The following is a 19,322-nucleotide window of genomic DNA, read 5'->3' on the forward strand; positions in this document are numbered from 1 at the left end:
ACGCAGGAGCAGTCCAGGTCATTTTCTAATGCATAAGCACACAACTGTGGCCTAGCAGAACCTGCCATTGCAGTTAAAGATATGAGTGCATAGTTAATGACTGACTGGCTCTCTGCACTTATTTCATCTCTGTATGTGTTGCACACTGTATGAAGATACCAGCGGCAGAAATTTAACAAATTATTTTTGGATTCATCATATGTGACGTGTGTTTTAAAATGAGTTGTAACTGACTGCTCGACTCCAGCACGAGTCACCGCGTCAGTTTGTATTTGCTAAAACAAACTGAAACCACAAATGTTCCGTCAGACCTTAATTCACCATCTGGCAACAACTTTATTTTTCAGCATGCACTGTCAGTGCAGTAAAAGCATACCTGGATTTAAAAAACACAAAACACACACACACTTTGTAGCGCTATCATTCATAGATTGACCTCCCCATAGAATTGTGCGGCACATGAATGTCCTTCAAGAAGCCTGGAGAACTATTCCCAAAGACTACTTAAAGAAATTACAAGAAGGTTTGCCTAAGAGTTCAGGCTGTGTTGAAGAATAAAAAGGATTTTACTTCCAGCTTCAAGCTTGCCTTGTGTACTGTTTTTATTTACGTTTGCACATATTCTTAAATTTTGTGGGCACCATCAGCAAACAATGCCAGTTTGGTGTTTTCTTTTGTTTTTTAATTTGCAGTAAAATGTCTCTTTGCCTTGAGCTGAGATTGTTTTCAGATGAAGTACGTTTCAGTACCAAGTTTATTTTTGGATGATATCATGAGCACAAACCATTAAATAGACAAGAATGCTGAAGAACATGAACTTTTTTCTTCCCCTTCTGCAGACAGAGGAGCCAGTATGTTATACTTCAGTGTTATACTGGTTTACATCTGAATGCACGAGACACAATCCAGAGTTTGATAATTGGACATTTAAGAGCTTTATTTCTCATTTCTCCTATGGAAGGTCAAAAAGTATGTTGTTGAACAAGTGTATTTCACTTTGTACACACTTTTTTTTTTCCTTCTTTTTGATTACATGCTGCTAATTGGGGTGAATGTGATTTGATTTTATTTTAAATGTGGTAATATTAATGTTTTTAATTCATTAGTACTATTAAACCAGAGCACATTATTAGCAGTATGAGCATATACTGAAAATATTTCAGGGAAATAAATCCTGCATCTAAATAATTTCCCATGTGCCACCTGGGCACTTTTACAGCATTCAGATAAATTCAGTCAACTCACAAAATAGTGTTTTCTAAAGTGAACGACCGTGATTGTTGGACTCTCTTGGCGTTTTAGACAGCCGAAGGTAAACTCATTTCACATAGTTACCAAGTTTAGAGGGGACAGGGCCTTCTCTATTGTGGCTCCAAAATTATGGAATAATTTGCCCATGCATGTTAGAGAGGCCCCTTCACTGTCCACTTTTAAATCACGTCTTAAAACCCACTTTTATTCCTTGGCTTTTAACCTCAGTGAGACTTAGTTTCTTTTTTTAATGCAGTAGTTATTTAATTAATGATTTCACTCTTCTTTTATTTGTTTTTTATTTATATCTCATGTAATTTTATTTTACAGTTCCAATGTACAGCACTTTGTGTCAGCTGTGGTTGTTTTAAAGTGCTTTATAAATAAAGTTGATGATGATGATGATGATGGCCGCTGCTTTTCACAAAATAACCCTAACCACTGATAACTCAACAGTTTTGGTGATTCAGTTGTATTACATAAGCCTTTGGGTCCTGTTACATTTACTGTGTAGGAAAAGTAAATGAGCGTTCATTATCATTACACAACCATCTGGCACTGTTCCAGCTTTCTGTTGAGTTATTTTGGTGCGTATCATTATTTCCAGCAGCCTAACCATCCAATCAGCGCCGGTCAATTAGTGATTTCCTTTCCAATCTCATAAACTAGGATTGGCTCTGTGGCCCAGAGGAAAGCTGCTGCCAATGAAGGCGCACAAAGATACAGGACAGCGGATCCGGACTCTTGTTTTTCATGTGTCGTGTAGCCTTTTCTTGTATTGGCCCCTGATCTGACTTCCAAACTTTTTTTGTCCATCTTTTAATCCTCTGGCTGTTTTTAGGGCTTCAGCTCTCTGCTTTCGCTCTTATTCCAGTCGATGTTATTTATTGAAAGAGGTTTTGTTATTGAGAGTAATGCCAGTACAATGTGAGTGCTTCATTTGAATATGAGTCATACTAAAGAAAAATGCTTGAATCCATTAAGGATAGTATTGGATTGACCCTGACCCCATGTCAGTACACCGAACACTGCAATCAATGGTTGGTGTGAAAACCCATTCAGTTCATTACATTTAAAGCTATAAATCACTATTTCACAGTGCTTTTATTAAAACAATATACTGTAATGTGATTAATACTAGAGTGGTAGCAGCTGCAATTATTATGTTATTTATTTATTGGGGAGGGTTCCTATCTAACTGCAGTTAGAGGTAACTATAACTGACAGCTTATGCAAGCCAAACATATTTAGTTTTTTGGTTTTGTCAACTAAACTTTTTATTTTCATACTAAAATAATTTTTTAAACTTCAGTTTCCCCCAAAACTACAATAAGTTTTTACTGAAACTGCTGGAAATAAAGTGCTCTTCCACTGGAAGGATGTACAGATGATTAGTTTAAAATGACTTTCTGCACACCCACCTTTACCTGACACATTTTACCTTACCAAACAAAAGCATGTGCAACACAGTTATATGACCAAAAAAAACTTAATTTTCCAGTGTGTTGATTACTTCACCAGATAACAGGATATCAGACTTTTTTTCCACTCAGTGCTATTATTTTCCTAATAACTGCTTTATTCCTTTGCTTATAACAAGCCTCCTGTCTTGTCACAGAGGTTTAGCTACTTACTGGCTTTGTTAGCTTCTTTAAGCTAGCAATCTTCTGAAGGTGACTGAAGTGTCTAATTAGATTGATTGTTAGGTTTTCCACATGTTGGTGAACTTGTCTTCACAAGCACGCATGAAAAGGTCCAGCTCATCATCAAGCATAAGTGAAGCTGACCAGCCGATCACAGAGTCCCGAGTCTAGGATGTTGAAAATCAGCAGATTCATGTCATTGTCAGGTCAATAAGTCCCTTAGTTAACAGAGGAAATTAGAGGTGCTCTTTATCACAGTCTGATACTTAAAGTAGACGGTATCTAAAATAATGTTTAATAGATCTTCAAGCGTGAAGTTATCTCAAAGGACAGCCAAAGCAGCCCACAAGCACTAACACACAGTGCATTTCCATTTATTGGTTTTTAAAATTCAAACTATGACATTTTTCAGAATTTACTGCATGTCATCAAACTTTTCAAGCAGGACTGGCTATATCAAACCCCTGTAATTTTGTTTGTCGTGAATTATTCATTGTCTTGTTTACTTACTTTGATCAGAAAGTCCTGATGATGAAAATTGCCTTGCTTTTTATTATTTCCACCACTTAGACTGTGATTGTTGTGCTTGTGATAGTTTTGTTTGTTTGTTTTGTTTTTGTCACAGGTGTCAAAAATCATTCCCTGCAGTTGCACAAGAGCATCACTCTTGTTCACTAATGTGCATTACCTCTAAAATTAAAGTATAATTTTAGAATTAAAGAATTAAAGAATAAACTGTAGATTTTTATCACATGGCAATGTTGGCACTTCTTGCAGATGTTGCCCAAAACATCTGCTGCATCTGTCTGCCCTTAGCTCTGCTGCCTTCCCGGATGTATGAACTTTAGAAAATGACCAACAATATAGGAAGGTAGCAATCCCATGTTTGTGTTATTCATGCACAGGAGAAGCTGTGAGATCAGCCACGGAATAAAAACTGCTCTCTCCCACAGTGGGCATTTTATCTTGTCAAACACGGGTGATTTAATATCATTAATAATGACTACATCTACTCAGGTGGGGCCAGTGCCAGGGCCCCACTACTCTCCATGCTGGTTTACTGGCACGCCGACATGAAACAGAGCCATCGTTAATACTATTAGTTACACCTGTGCTTTTCCTGCTGCGCCAGGTCAAAATGTCTGTTATGAAAAGGTTTATTTTCCATTAGATGCTGTATTGGCTCTCAACAGAGTACCAATACCCAGATTTAATTCATCAATCGGTTGTAAACAGAGGACAGAGAATGTGTTTGTTACAAAACGAAGACCAACCAAAAAAAGAGGAAGAAAAAGGCTTTAATTTCCTAAATCCATGAATCGGTCAGTGTAACAGATGGAAAATTGATCATAAACAATGAGCGTGGGATTTCTAGTGTGAATGTCTGGCTCGCTGTGTCTGATTCATCCTCTTCTCTGCATCTGACTCTCCCCTCCGCATTTCATTCTATTCATCTCCTGAGTGTTTCTGCTTCTAAATCGGTTCTCCTCCTCCTACACAACACGGCACCGGGTGAGGATGGAAAGGCTTTAAGTACCATTCAGATATACTCAACAACACCAACCGTCCACCTCCATTCTTATACATGGTTGCCATATTTAGACCCGTGCCATTCATGCATTTAGTTTTTCTCACGATTTTACGAACGCCAGACACTGCAGTTTAAACACACATTGAGCCCTGTAGTCAATTGTGTGATATTTCTGGCTATTTTTATCTTTTGGGGTTTTTTTTTTTTTTTTTTTTAACTACTACTACTTTTTCTTCTTCTTTCTTTTTATTTTTTTTTTTATTTTTTTTTACTTAATCTAATTCTTTTTGTGTGTCTCTTTTCCCCCACCCCCTCGGCCCTGTTCCTTCATCCTCTCCCTCTCTCAGGTGATGGAGACGAAGAACATGCTTTATTTAGTCACGGAGTATGCCAAGAGTGGGGAGATCTTTGGTGAGTGATCTTTTCAAGTATACGATCAGTCTGCCCATTGCTATTTGCGTTCTTCCCATATCAACTGAAAAAAAATGTACTCTATTGCGTCAGTAAGGTTTTTGACAAACAAGGAAGTATCAAAGTCTTGTTGAGCTTGAGTTGCTATTACGGTTATCCCAGCCTCAATCTCAAAGGTCATATGATTGATGCAAATCTGACACGAGTATCCTGTGACCCTTGTCATGTGCTGCTGGTAATTGTTGCAGTAAATGTGCTGACATTTCTTTCCTGCTGTATAAAATGACGTCACCCCAGGCCTGTAAAAGCTGCCAGAGGGCAGCCTCAAAGGGGAATAAGTTCGATTTATTACTATCTGTACTGCAGAATCGCCCACACTGGACTGGTTTACTGCACAAATGTTGAGATAATGCATGTCAAGGAGATAAGATTCCTTTCTTTGTCCTGGCAAGCAACATGTCATTCCTCCTCTTTCATTAAGATGGTACTTAGATTAATTTTCAATGCTCCCTTTGTTCAACTCCCGTGGGATGTTTAAGAGCATTTGTCATATACTTGTACAGGTACAAGAATGGTTTCAATTTATTTTCTTTTTTCCTTTATTTTATTTTTTTGCACCATACAAATAGTAATATACCAGAAACCAAGGAGGTTTTATAGGCGAATCTTCCTTTCAGAATCTGTAAATCAGAGTGAGTCCTTGCAGCTAGTTTTGTGCAACCAAGTTTCCAAAATCCAAAGAGAATTATTTTACTATCACTGAGAGAAAAAAAAAAAGTTGCAACGGTTCACATTGAAATCCTTTTTGTTTTCTGTTGATCAGCAGATTTATTTGCCTAACTGCTGCAACTGCATTAAAGTTTCCTCTTACAAAACAGATCGGTGCACAATTTTGGAAGCTAAAGCTGTAACCAGACTTAATACGCTGTTCTTGATCTTTCAGACGAGCAACAGTCATAAATTTAGCTTTCACTTAAAATGTGGCTGTGCCTGACTGGATGATTGTGGTTTGCAGCTTTGTTTAAAACTGCATAGTGAGTAAAATAAAGTTAATTTTAGACCAAATAACAGAAGAACTCATCAAAGTTATTTCAGAATGACTCATCATTGTGCTTCTTCCACCTAGCTTGAAATTCTTTGGAATTGCTAATCCTGAAATAGCTGTTGGCCAAAAGACCAAAAACCAAACGTACAGAGATTTCTTCATTTACTCGTCAGATGAATGGTGAACAATTCGGATTTCTAAGTCTGAAAGAAAACCAGAAGGCTCAAATGTGAAGGCTAGATAGATTAGGAATGTGCCAATCAAAAAGTTTGTTTCCTGCTGTCATGGTCTCTGATATCTGCCCACACTGACCTGATCGTGGTCTTATATTAATAGGCTGAGGAAGAATCTTTCTTTCATGACAAGCTGTTTTGTCATTTCTTCAAGTAGTCTTCATAAATAGTTTTCCAGGCTTCTTGAAAGATATTCAAAGCTCTTCTTCGATGTTGGCTGCCTTTTGTTCCATTGTCTGTCAAGATGATCCCCCACTGCTCCAATAATGTTGAGGTCTGGGCTCTGGGGAGGCCAATCCATGACTGTTGGTGTTCCATTATGTGTTTTTCTGTCCAGGTATGCTTTTACTGCATTGACGCTGGGTTGGGGATCATTTTCATGTTGAAAAATGAAGCTGTTGCCCACTTTCCACATGGGATTGCATGGTGGATCAAAACCTATTGGTACCTTTCTCCATTCATAAGTCAATCTGTTTTAACAAGATTTGACTGGCTGAAATGGAGCCCTAAACCATGACAGAGCCTCCACCTTGTTTTACAGATTGCTGTAGACACTGTTGTACCTTTCTCATCACCTCCTGTGTCAGTTTTAACCAAAGTTTTCACATTTGGATTCATCACTCAATAACACCTGTTGCCACTATTTAAAAAAATAAAAAATAAAAAAAAAAAAGATCAGTCCTATTCTGGAGTAATTTGACACTCTTCCAGTGAAACCACTTCTCATGAGATTTTTGTAAACAGTAGATGGATCTGGCACTTGATCCATCTACATCTCTCATGTCCTGTGTCAGGTCTTTGTTGGATATGTTTTTTTTCTCAAGGACATGACATGGCAAATGCCGGTCATCTGCTATAGATGGTTCATTAAGTTATCAGTTTATTTTAGGTTTGCCACTTCTTTAGTCCTCTACTTGTCCAGTTTCCACAAATGTTTTTAAGGTCACACTGCACACCATGCTGATATATGCTAAGTGTTCAGCTAACAGCTCTTTGGAAATCATCTTGTTGGTACAAAATTACTATATTATGTCTGACAAAATATGTTATTGTTGACATTTTTCATACATTTAACTAATGAAATTGGAATAAATCCAGTTTTTAGTTTTTTTTGCAACAGGCTGTGCCTAAATATGCAAAATATAAGGAAATGTATTTTGCAAATAAAGAAAGCTAAATGTTTTGCTGTTAGCTTCCTTCATGCTGTCTTAGCTCTCCAACCAGCAACCAGTGCACTGCTGCTTATATGCGGCGCACTGAAAACAAACAACTACAGAGACCAACTAGTATGTAGGTTTATATTTGGCATTTAATGTCTGAATCTAGAAGATACAAAAAATGTTTTTTTAACGTGAGTTTATTAAATTATTCTGTTTTTGTCAGAATCACAAACAAAATACACTGGTGCTGGAAAGGACAGACAAGTCAGAACATATCGAAAATAGTACAGGAAGATAAGAAGTTATCTCAGTCGGCCATAGCACCACACGCGCTATATCGCTGCACAACACACACACTCAGTTTGTACACTTTGTACAGACTACAATCTTCAATCCAGGTTGCTGGACACAAGCCCATAGGCATTTCAGTTTGTTGCATTAATTTATGGATTTTTAATATTTAGGTAAATATAACGAAAATAGTCTTTTTAAAGGATTCTGGAAAAATTCTAATTCAGAAAAAATAATGTAATACAAGTAATTATGAAGAAGTAGAATTATGAACACAAGTGTAGGCCTGTCTAATGTGGACAACCTGTAAGTGGCTCATGATCCAGATAGATTAATGGCCTCACCTGTTAGGCAGTCTGAGAATGGTTGCACTTAGCCTGCTTCCAGACACGGGAATTGATAGGATTAGTCAAGTAGCAGTCAGTAGCCTATGATAAGCTTAATAGTCATGTCTTATGTGTGAGTGTATGTTGCTGTTTTATTTATTGTTTTAGTGTCTTTGTAATTCAAAGAGCAGACCAGTGTTCCACTTGTGATGTTGACTCAGCAGCAACAACTACTGCCTCTGTGACCTAGAGAGAGCGGGGAAGCAGACCCAGAAAAACATGAATGAAACGAGTGTGGTTTAAAAACAAGAAGGAAGTACAGAAATGTACAGCAATAAGGATGGAGAGGCTCACATGGTGTTGCAACTAAAACTTGTATTTTGAGCAAACGGCAGTTTCTGCTAAGAGAGTTAAAGGGCGTAGCAACAGGAATTATCCGATTTCAAAAGGCTTTTTAAGCCAAAAGACTTTATTTTTTTTCTTTTAAGTAATGGGCATAGAAGCTTGCAGCAAATTTAAATTACATGGCTAAATATAAAAATTTTACATAAAATCATACAATGCTCATATGGACATATGCTATGTGTTCCCCTCTAGACACATAGAATTTTCCATACGGTAGTCTAACTCGTCCCATACTGGAGCGACTGCTGTTGTTTCAAATAAGAACTTAATCTTATGTACAACTCATTTGAGCCAAAAGCTTTGAGCATTGAGAGCAGTCTGAATCCAGTTTCCCGTAGGTTTTTCCACTTATGGCTGTTAGATGCTTGCTGTTCAAGCCTCATGTTTTCAAACCGCATGACTGTCGATCAGAGGGAAGCCGGCCTCAAAGAAGGGTGGACTATAAAAGCATAATTGTTAATTTTAAGCTAAGTTAGGCAATTAATTTGTTCAGGGAGCCACAGGAGAAACTGGGACTGTTGTTGAAGATCGTACCGATAAACTGAACTCAGTTTATTTCAATATTAATTTTATCAGTTTATAAACTGCTGCTGGTAGGAGTACATGTTACAATTAGGTCTATAATGTGGCCTAATTGCCCACCCCTGTTTTAAGCACCCTTCTGTGTGCAGCTACTCAAAATAATAGCAGTACAAATAATAATTGCTTGCATTTCAATAATTTAGTTTCTTTTAAATATGAATCAGGAGCCAGGAAACTGTTGGGCTTGCTTAGCAGAAAGACTAAGAAATGACTAATGTGGTATAAAATCTTGCGGTTATAAATAAATTGTTTTAAAAGCGTTGGTATGGGTGGGTGCTTTTGGACACAGTCGACCTAGCCGGTTTTCTCTAGTTTCCTTCTATTAGTATTATTATTTTTATCGTCTAATTGTGTCCTGGCTGTAGAGAGTGGTGTCAGCTTAATCATCCAGCTATGAGCAAGAGTTTGCGCAATTCCCAAAATGTCAACCTATCCCTTTAAATAACCGATCATGATGATGGGTCAGCCTCATTTTCTGTAATCCATAGATGTTCTCATGGATCATCTCTGGGTATTATAAAACCATTGTGTCCTGATTCCTCAGACCCCTCTGCCCTGATTGCACAATGTAATGTAGTTGTGTAAGACATTTATATGTCATCATCAGCCGCAGCAATAGCAGCTTTGACTCAGCCAGGCAGACAAGAACTGGTATCTGCAGCACTAGACTAGTATTACAGTATTCAATCTCGTGAAATTGAACAATCATTTCAGATTTCCAAATACACTTTGTGGAGGTGGATCAAGTCATGATGCACTCAGACAAATGGATAAGCTGCCAAGCCAGATCTCCAGTCTCTTCCTCCACAATCGCCCTCCAGAGAGTTGCCTCCGCTTTGCTGACATGATGAGTATCTCAGGTCTGTTCCTGGCCATAGGTTATAAAGAGCGGAATTTGTGAAGTTGTAGTGTAGTGCATGCCGTTACAGCCAGTCAGTGAAACGAAGGATGAGCCTGCAGTTCTGTCTTCAGACCAAATAGTAAATGGTGCTGTGGCAGAGCAGGAGGGGGTAGCATGTTTGTGTCTGGAGCCGCAAAGACAAAGAAGCGGATCTGGGTTTGGCACCAAGAGGCGGAGAGTGATGGGTTCATTCTTGCAAAAGGGTGGGTGGGCACAGCATAGGCATCGATGCCAGCTCGCTGATGTGCTTTGTGTCTGTCTGTCAGTCAGTCAGTCTGCTGCTCCACAGTCTGCCTCGACACCACAGGATGGATCAAACCTGGAAATTGGGTCAACCACAAATAAAGCAGAGTTGCAGAGAGCAGAAGCAGTAAGGGAGAGGAGGCAGAAGAGAATGGAGGCGAGAGCAGGGGACATCCATTTGAATTTGGAAGGTGGTGAGGAAATGTAGGGCATGCATATTTAAGAAAGCACTGCTGGAGAGAGGGGAGTATAATAGCTGGCAGTGAGTAAAATCACTCATGCAGATCTCTGTCTGGGTGTTGGGAAGGGAATGAGATACAGAGTGTGTTGACTTCAAAGGAGTACTCAAGCTATTTTTGAAAAACAGTTACTTAGACTGTCAATTTCAATTTTCCCGTGAGCCATCCTTCATATTGCTTGGTCACTTTTCAGCAGATCTGTCAGCCATCAGAAGCTTGGACTTCAGTGACATCAAAAGACAAACGGATGACTTAAAAAAAAAACTAGAAGTACTTGCAAGCTTTGAAGGCAAAAATATACCTTATATAAGTCTGTATATAGATCTTTCAGATACATGTGGTACTAAGCCTGAACTATAGATATTTCCTCAATAAAATTAGAAATAATAAAGAAAGAAGAAAAAGAAGAAATGCAGGGACATTTAATTCTACCGTTCTACAAAGACTTTTCAAGGTCATCTCACCAACTGCTCTTCGATCAACTAATTAGTGTCGGGGTGGCTTCTCAAAAGTTTTAAGTATGCATTACTTATTTGTACGCTCCAAAAAGCATACTTTCCATAAAGAGCACAACTAACTTGTTACTGTACTTGTGACATTACTCCACAACATCACTTGAGATGCATTGCTATGTAATTGCTGGTTAACAGTACAGCATAATTATGCCCACATGTCAACACAAATTCATATTAAAGGTGATTCTTGCCAAACAAATGTCTCTGTACCTTTCTGCATTTTTTTTTCAAATCCACTGTCAGTGGTCAGGTGATTGTTACTTGAGAACATATGAAAATATGCATATATGCCTTAATATACTCTGCCCATAATGGCAATGCACTGCATTTCAATTAAATCTGACCACAGTAATTTGTTATCCCCAACACTGCAGCTAACCAAACTGAAGCTACGCAATTAATGCAGTCAGTACCAGTGCTTTCTATTATGCAGAAAGCACTAAATAGATAAAGAGATGTCTTGTGTATATATACTTTATAAATGGGAATGGGACTTATATTTGGTGTTCTTACTTGACTTAAAGGTTGTGTTTGAATAGTGTACCCCCCATCCCATGGAGGTACACTTTCAGAACTTTGTGAAAGTGCATTCAGATTCTTTTATCACTGTGTTTCTCCTTTCCTATGTCCTCATGAATTCCTCCACGTCTTTGCTTGACCTCCGTAAGACTTTCCATTGAGGTCAAGGAGGGTATTTTGGAGAAACCCTGGAACTTTGTGTGACGATTTCAAGTACTGTTCATGTAGACTAGTTAAACCAACCTCTGCATTGTGCAGATGATAATATATGGAAAATCAAAGAAGCGCATTCTACTTGTGTGTGTGAATGTAATCATTGCTATCTAAATTCCAGTAGATAAGGTAATATATATGGCTTTTTGAACAGGGATAGGGGTTAAGCATGAGCTTGCTGACTTCCTGTGTTTTGAAAGAAGTAATCCAAAGTATTTTTAGTTGAGCGACAGGCAGATTTTTCCACAGAAGTTTTCAAGGAGCCAAAAAAGAAAGAAATTAATAATAATAATAGTTTAAAAAAAAAAAATGTTAGAAAAAAAAATGTGCCAGACTTAACCTGATATGTTTGTCTGCATTTGAGCTCAGCTAATTTGCTCCTGTCTTCAGTGTGAGTTCAGACATTCGGAAGCAATGTAAGTTTTAATGATTGATAAAACAGTGTGTGTGTGTGTGTGTGTGTGTGTGTATATGTATGTATATATGTATGTATGTATATATATGTATATGTGTGTATATGTATATGTATATATATATATATATATATATATATATATATATATATATATATATATATATATATATATATATATATATATATATAGTTATAGTTATAGTTTATCATTTTTAGTGGCACTGCTATTAATCATCTAGGTAACACACTAGCAAGGCTAATGTGAACTACATGATCTTGCATGTCAAACATCAGTGTCAGAACTTTTAATGCGTTTCATTTTTTTCTTTTTAGGGTCTTGGAACCCACACTCAAAATACGCATGATTGACAGACTACAGCATACCTGAATACAGCTTTATTTTTCATCAAGTAAATATGCTCACAGGCCTATGTAGAGTCAGGTGTTAGCGCTATAAAATCCCTTTTGATTAAGCTCTTTCTACAGACTTTGCCCTCGTCATGAAATATCAGCATACAACGATATGGCAGAATGTTATTTTTATGGGTCATTTATATGTCGAGGCTTTCAAAACAACATATTCTAGCTCATCTCACTTTCGGGTCACATGAAGACATCTGTAAGTAAAATCCCAGCTCCAGATATAAAGTAACGTAGATATTGCATGCTATACATTTGTATCTGAATGTTATAGTATGTCAAGATGGATTTATTTAAGTGTGATTCAGTGTCCTTGACTTCTAAATGCCTCCCATGTGGCTGCAACTAATTGCCGTTTTTCTTGTGGATTGGTCTGCCGTTGCTTTTTGGATTTGTTATAATTGTCAGAATGTAGTCTGACGTGTTGAAATGTTAGTGTTACAGTGGGGCAAAAAAGTATTTAGTCAGCCACCGATTGTGCAAGTTCCCCAACTTAAAATGATGACAGAGGTCAGTAATTTGCACCAGAGGTACACTTCAACTGTGAGAGGCAGAATGTGAAAAAAAATCCATGAATTCACATGGTAGGATTTGTAAAGAATTTATTCGTAAATTAGGGTGGAAAATAAGTATTTGGTCACCTCAAACAAGGAAAATCTCTGGCTCTCACAGACCTGTAACGTCTTCTGTAAGAAGCTTTTCTGTCCCCCACTCGTTACCTGTATGAATGGCACCTGTTTGAACTCATCATCTGTATAAAAGACACCTGTCCACAGCCTCAAACAGTCAGACTCCAAACTCCGCCATGGCCAAGACCAAAGAGCTTTCGAAGGACACCAGGAAAAGTATTGTAGACCTGCACCAGACTGGGAAGAGTGAATCTACAATAGGCAAGCAGCTTGGTGTGAAAAAATCAACTGTGGGAGCAATCATCAGAAAATGGAAGACATACAAGACCACTGATAATCTCCCTCGATCTGGGGCTCCACGCAAGATCTCATCCCGTGGGGTCAAAATGATCATGAGAACGGTGAGCAAAGATCCCAGAACCACACGGGGGGACCTGGTGAATGACCTGCAGAGAGCTGGGACCAAAGTAACAAAGGTCACCATCAGTAACACACTACAACGGCAGGGAATCAAATCCCGCAGTGCCAGACGTGTTCCGCTGCTGAAGCCAGTGCATGTCCAGGCCCGTCTGAAGTTTGCCAGAGAGCACATGGATGATACAGCAGAGGATTGGGAGAATGTCATGTGGTCAGATGAACCCAAAGTAGAACTTTTTGGTATAAACTCAAATCGTCGTGTTTGGAGGAAGAAGAATACTGAGTTGCATCCCAAGAACACCATACCTACTGTGAAGCATGGGGGTGGAAACATCATGCTATGGGGCTGTTTTTCTGCCAAGGGGACAGGATGACTGATCCGTGTTAAGGACAGAATGAATGGGGCCATGTATCGTGAGATTTTGAGCCAAAACCTCCTTCCATCAGTGAGAACCTTGAAGATGAAACGAGGCTGGGTCTTCCAACATGACAATGATCCAAAACACACCGCCCGGGCAACAAAGGAGTGGCTCCGTAAGAAGCATTTGAAAGTCCTGGAGTGGCCTAGCCAGTCTCCAGACATCAACCCCATAGAAAATCTGTGGCGGGAGTTGAAAGTCCGTGTTGCTCGGCGACAGCCCCAAAACATCACTGCTCTCGAGAAGATCTGCATGGAGGAATGGGCCAAAATACCAGCTACTGTGTGTGCAAACCTGGTAAAGACCTATAGTAAACGTTTGACCTCTGTTATTGCCAACAAAGGTTATGTTACAAAGTATTGAGTTGTATTTTTGTTATTGACCAAATACTTATTTTCCACCCTGATTTACGAATAAATTCTTTACAAATCCTACCATGTGAATTCATGGATTGTTTTTTTTCACATTCTGTCTCTCACAGTTGAAGTGTACCTCTGGTGCACATTACTGACCTCTGTCATCATTTTAAGTGGGGGAACTTGCACAATCGGTGGCTGACTAAATACTTTTTTGCCCCACTGTATCTGATCACCAAACCCACTACAGTATAGAAGAAACTACTTCTGGGTTCTGCCTCATTCACAAGGGGTTGCCAGAGTGGGTAACTTCATGTGTTTTGGGGTGTTTTTTCACCAGCTGCCCTTCCTGGGGGATTTATATCTACTCCCGGGATCAAACCGGGAGACTTTCCGTTTTAGACAATGTGTAAATCACTATACCAGGGATGTCTTACTCATTTTACATCCTGGGCCATAGACAGTCCACTTTGAACTTAAGTGGGCTAGACCAGTGAAACCTGCCTTTTTTTTTTTTCCCCCGTGTAAAGAAGTCTAATTACATATTTAATCCCTGAGATGTTTTAATATAAGAAAAAAGAAGTGCAGTTTCACAGTACATCTGTTTTTCTACTTGATAAAATGCTGCCATAGTAAATAAAGTCTGTCAACATGAGTCTGAGAAAGAAATGTCCTTTTTACCCCTCATTGGTAAATTGTCGTCACCCTGCTAGGCAGACGGCGTGGACACCTAAGTTTGAGAACAAGGTGATGTAGGATTTTGAAATGATACTATATGTGCAGCTACTGAAAATCTCAGAAAAGCTTGAATCTCGTTGACCCTTGACCTTGAGGTGCAGCGATGTAGGATTTTCAAATTGTGTGTCTACTAGGAGATTCACATTGGCAATCACCAGCAATTTTTACTGTAAAAGGCATAAATTTGTATAGTGTGTATGGTAATATGGTGAAAACCAAGAAACCTTCTTTTATTTTATTGTTTATTTGTTACTTATTTACCACTCTGTAGTATGAATGGCCATGGGGGAGCGCTTTATCAGTCAGAGAAGCTGCAAAACCCGTGAAAATACATTTAAAAGTCCAAATGTATGCCCTTCTTCACATTTTCGAAAGCCGCCAAACGGGTTAGATTGGAGTCTTTGACAACCGATTCTGGCCCCAGGCCTTTTGTTTGACACCCCTGCACAGCACTATGGAGCCATTCAAAGGGTACTTCAAAATACACATACCTACATTTTTGATTTTTCTTTTTTTTTAAGGTAATTCCAACAAATGTAGGTACAAAAGTTTGTTTCTTCCTTTTAAAAATAAGTATTGGAATAAAGGATTGCCAAGACATTGGTATTACTTGATCACCTAATCCAACCCTGAATGTGTTTTTAAAAACACATGTCCTAGTTAAATAACCAGTAAGTTTCAATGGGAGGGGCTTACAGTAAATAGGTGGAGTATGTAGGTTTAAGATGTGGGCTTTGTTTCTCCAGATAAAACAGAGGTGTTATTTTTATGTGTGTATTTATAAGTATCCAAAGAAGGACAAGTGAGGTCAACTATAACCACCAGAAGCTGCAGCTGATGTTTGGCTGATTGGTACTTGGATGACATGGCATTGCTCTGTTCCAATTGGCTCTGTTCCCCTTTAACCCCTTTGGTGTGCCAGTATTAAATCAACACAAGCATCCATCACCGTGCATATAGATGTGACTTTAATGAGGCCGTCGTATTTAAGTGGTTAGGGTATCAGTTACTGATGTGGAAACGGAGTGTGCGACCGTGTGCCCCATGTCCTCTGCGCTCACACACACTCGCATGTATACACGCTCCCAGCGCCTGGCCCACGGTGTTATCTGAAGTCTGTCCAGCAAGCCGGTCTGTACCCATGATGTTGGTCCCCTTCAAACCTGAGCAGCTGTTGAGAGATTTAGCTCCTCACGCAGCTCTCAGCAGAAGTGGAACACAGTGGCTTTTGAGCTGTTCCCTAATACCCCTATGATTCATACTTGTTCTGTTCGCTTTCCCAGAATGCCACTCTGCATGCCTCACTGTGCTGAGGTCCTTACCCTCACCAACATTGTATCAGTGGATTACTCATCCTTCCACTGGGGCAACATGCTGCATAGTGTGTGTGTGTGTGTGTGTGTGTGTGTGTGTGTGTGTGTGTGTGTGTGTGTGTGTTGTACAGTGTTGTTTGCTTAAACAGTAATGGCTTGTTTTTCCAGTGTGACTGCAGAACAAGCAGTAGCAACACCGTGCTGCTGTTCATACAGAGCTAAGATACGCTTTAGTGTTCAGCGTTTGGTTTGTTGAGCATTTCAGTGTAAAAGCAGTCAGGCGGTGTTCTTTCCAGAGCTGCAAACAATAGTCAGTTGATCAAGCAGTCATTGAGAGAAATTAATCTGCAGCTGTTTTAGGCTTTAAATTGATTTCTTTCTCTTGTTTTTTCTTTAACAAAATTACTTTTACACTAGGTTTTGCATGAAGAAGAGTGTGCAACACCACAGGAAAAATAGAAGTCTTACCTGTCTCTGTAATGGCTGCAAGGAACCCTGCTTTGACTCTTTACCCCATAAAGATGACCTTCCCTTCCCTTCCCTTAATGGCGGGTTTTGACACCTAAGTACATATATATATATATATATCAATAAAGATGTGGTTTGGGTGACCATTAGAATAGTTTCTGTGCTTTTCCAAGGGTAGCTACACAGGCACAGACAACCCTCACTTATTTCTGATGCAAACCTCATCATTTTTGTCTTATAAGCAGGCCTGAAATGTGAGAGAAAGACCTTCAGTGTATCCCTAGTTGGTTTTCAAGGGGTAAAGAGTTAAACCAACCACTTTGTACAATTTTAGGCTCTGTAACAGTATGGCGAGTATTTATGTTGACCCATAAAGAAGGCTTTAAAGACCAAGAAAAGGAGAGGTTATGTCCTGAAATGGTTTTTATTTTAGATTGCTGTTTTCCACAGGTGCAACCTTGGACCTGCCCAACACATTCCCCTCCCCAGTGTGTTTTTTGATTAGCACCATTGCTTGAAAATTCCCCCATTCATTAAAGAGACCTACTCTTATGGAATTTGTCAGCCACTCGCTAATAAGGTTTTCTCATTCTGTTGCTATCTATCACACACAATTTTAATATCGGGGCTTTGAGATGCAGGGCTGTGTAGATGAGGTGTAGTGTGATGCACGATGGTGGCCTCAACACGTATGCTTTGAATATTTTATGTTTATTGACTGCACACATCTGAAAAAAGTCAACTAAATTGACTTTTAAAGAGGCTTAGTATGACTTTGCTGTGCCTGTAAGTACAGGGTGGGCCATTTATATGGATACACCGTAATAAAATGGGAATGGTTGGTGATATTAAAGTCCTGTTTGTGGCACATTAGTATATGTGAGAGGGCCTCAAGATGGGTGGTGACCATGGTGGCCATTTAGAAGTCGGCCATCTTGGATACAACTTTTGTTTTTTCAATAGGAAGAGGGGCATGTGACACATCAAACTTATTGGTAATGTCACAAGAAAAACAATGGTGTGCTTGGTTTCAAGGTAACTTTATTCTTTCACGAGTTATTTACAAGTTTCTGACCACTTATAAAATGTGTTCAATGTGCTGCCCATTGTGTTGGATTGTCAATGCAACAGTCTTCTCCCACTCTTCACACACTGATAGCAACACCGCAGGAGAAATGCCAGCACAGGCATCCAGTATCCGTAGTTTCAGGTGGTGCACGTCTCGCCTCTTCGCACCATAGACAATTGCCTTCAGATGACCCCAAAGATAAAAGTCTAAGAGGGTCGGATCGGGAGACCTTGGGGGCCATTCAACTGGCCCACGACGACCAATCCACTTTCCAGGAAACTGTTCATCTAGGAATGCTCGGACCTGGCACCCATAATGTGGTGGTGCACCATGTTGCTGGAAAAACTCAGGGAACGTGCCAGCTTCAGTGCGTAAAGAGGGAAACACATCATCATGTAGCAATTTCAAATATCCAGTGGCCTTGAGGTTTCCATTGATGAAGAATGGACCCACTATCGTTGTACCCCATATACCACACCAAACCATCACTTTTGTTGTTCCAACAGTCTTGGAGGGATCCATCCAATGTGGGTTAGTGTCAGACCAATAGCGGTGGTTTTGTTTGTTAATTTCACCATTCACAAAATTTTACCTCATCACTGAACAAAATCTTCTGCGTGAACTGAGGGTCCAGTTCCTATTTTTGTTTTGCCCATTCTGCCACTGATGTTTCTTCATTAGTGACAGTTTTCTGTCACTAATGACCCGATTACTACGTTCACCGGATATCAACACAATTTTGATCCGCTCCTCACGTGTTAACCTCTTCAACATGTCAATGGCTGTGAACAAAGAGAAACCTGTAAATAACTCATGAAAGAATAAAGTTACATTGAAACCAAGCACACCATTGTTTTTCTTGTGACATTACCAATAATTTTAATGTGTCACATGGCCCTCTTCCTATGGAAAAAAACAAAAGTTGTATCCAAGATGGCCGACTTCTAAATGGCCACCATGGTCACCACCCATCTTGAGGAGTTTGTCCCCTCACATATACTAATGTACCACAAACAGGACTTTGATATCACCAACCATTCCCATTTTATTACAGTGTATCCATATAAATGGCCCACCCTGTAGTTTATGTGCACACCACTGAAATGACAGCGACATGAAAAGGAAATCATATCAGGTATGTCTAACGAGTTAAAAGACAAAAGCAAAACATTGTTTTTATTGTCTCAATCAAATCAAGCTGCCAGTCTTCATCTGCTTCCTGATTACAAAAATGCTCTCTTATGAAACTGACCTAGTGGGTCTTCCCATAATTACATTCCTCATGATTTTGTGTTGGTGGGGTTTGTTGTGGTTGTTGTGCATTGTTGTCAGGTTTAGTTGCTGGTCTGTAACCATGCCAGCTGGAAGGACAGGCAGCAGAGTGTCCTATCTTGTTTGCCACTGAGTGTGAATTGAAGAGTTAGCAAGCTATCTGGACAGAGAGGTGTGAAGAGGAGCCCTGCCGACAGCAACAAACGCCACACTTTTCAAAGTTCACAGGGCTGTAAAAAAGAAAAAAACATCATACATCTTGTAAAATAGTCTGTCGAGACAAACTTCACACAACGGT

At 39.3% G+C, this 19,322-nt stretch overlaps 1 protein-coding gene across 2 annotated transcripts in view; it reads left to right on the top strand.

Moving 5' to 3' along the window:
- The window catches only part of sik2b (salt-inducible kinase 2b), a 51,204-nt gene that overhangs the window by 5,228 nt on the left and 26,654 nt on the right, over nucleotides 1-19,322 (top strand). For both annotated transcript variants that reach the window (XM_085430092.1, XM_085430093.1), the window contains exon 3: nucleotides 4,773-4,836. In XM_085430092.1, coding sequence (XP_085286218.1) covers nucleotides 4,773-4,836 — 64 coding nt within the window. The remainder of the gene's footprint in view (nucleotides 1-4,772; nucleotides 4,837-19,322) is intronic.

This window comes from Copadichromis virginalis, linkage group LG14, assembly GCF_057382275.1.
Source record: "Copadichromis virginalis isolate Kocher_CV1m ecotype Utaka linkage group LG14, C_Virginalis_male_GT1.1, whole genome shotgun sequence".
Taxonomy (NCBI): domain Eukaryota; kingdom Metazoa; phylum Chordata; class Actinopteri; order Cichliformes; family Cichlidae; genus Copadichromis; species Copadichromis virginalis.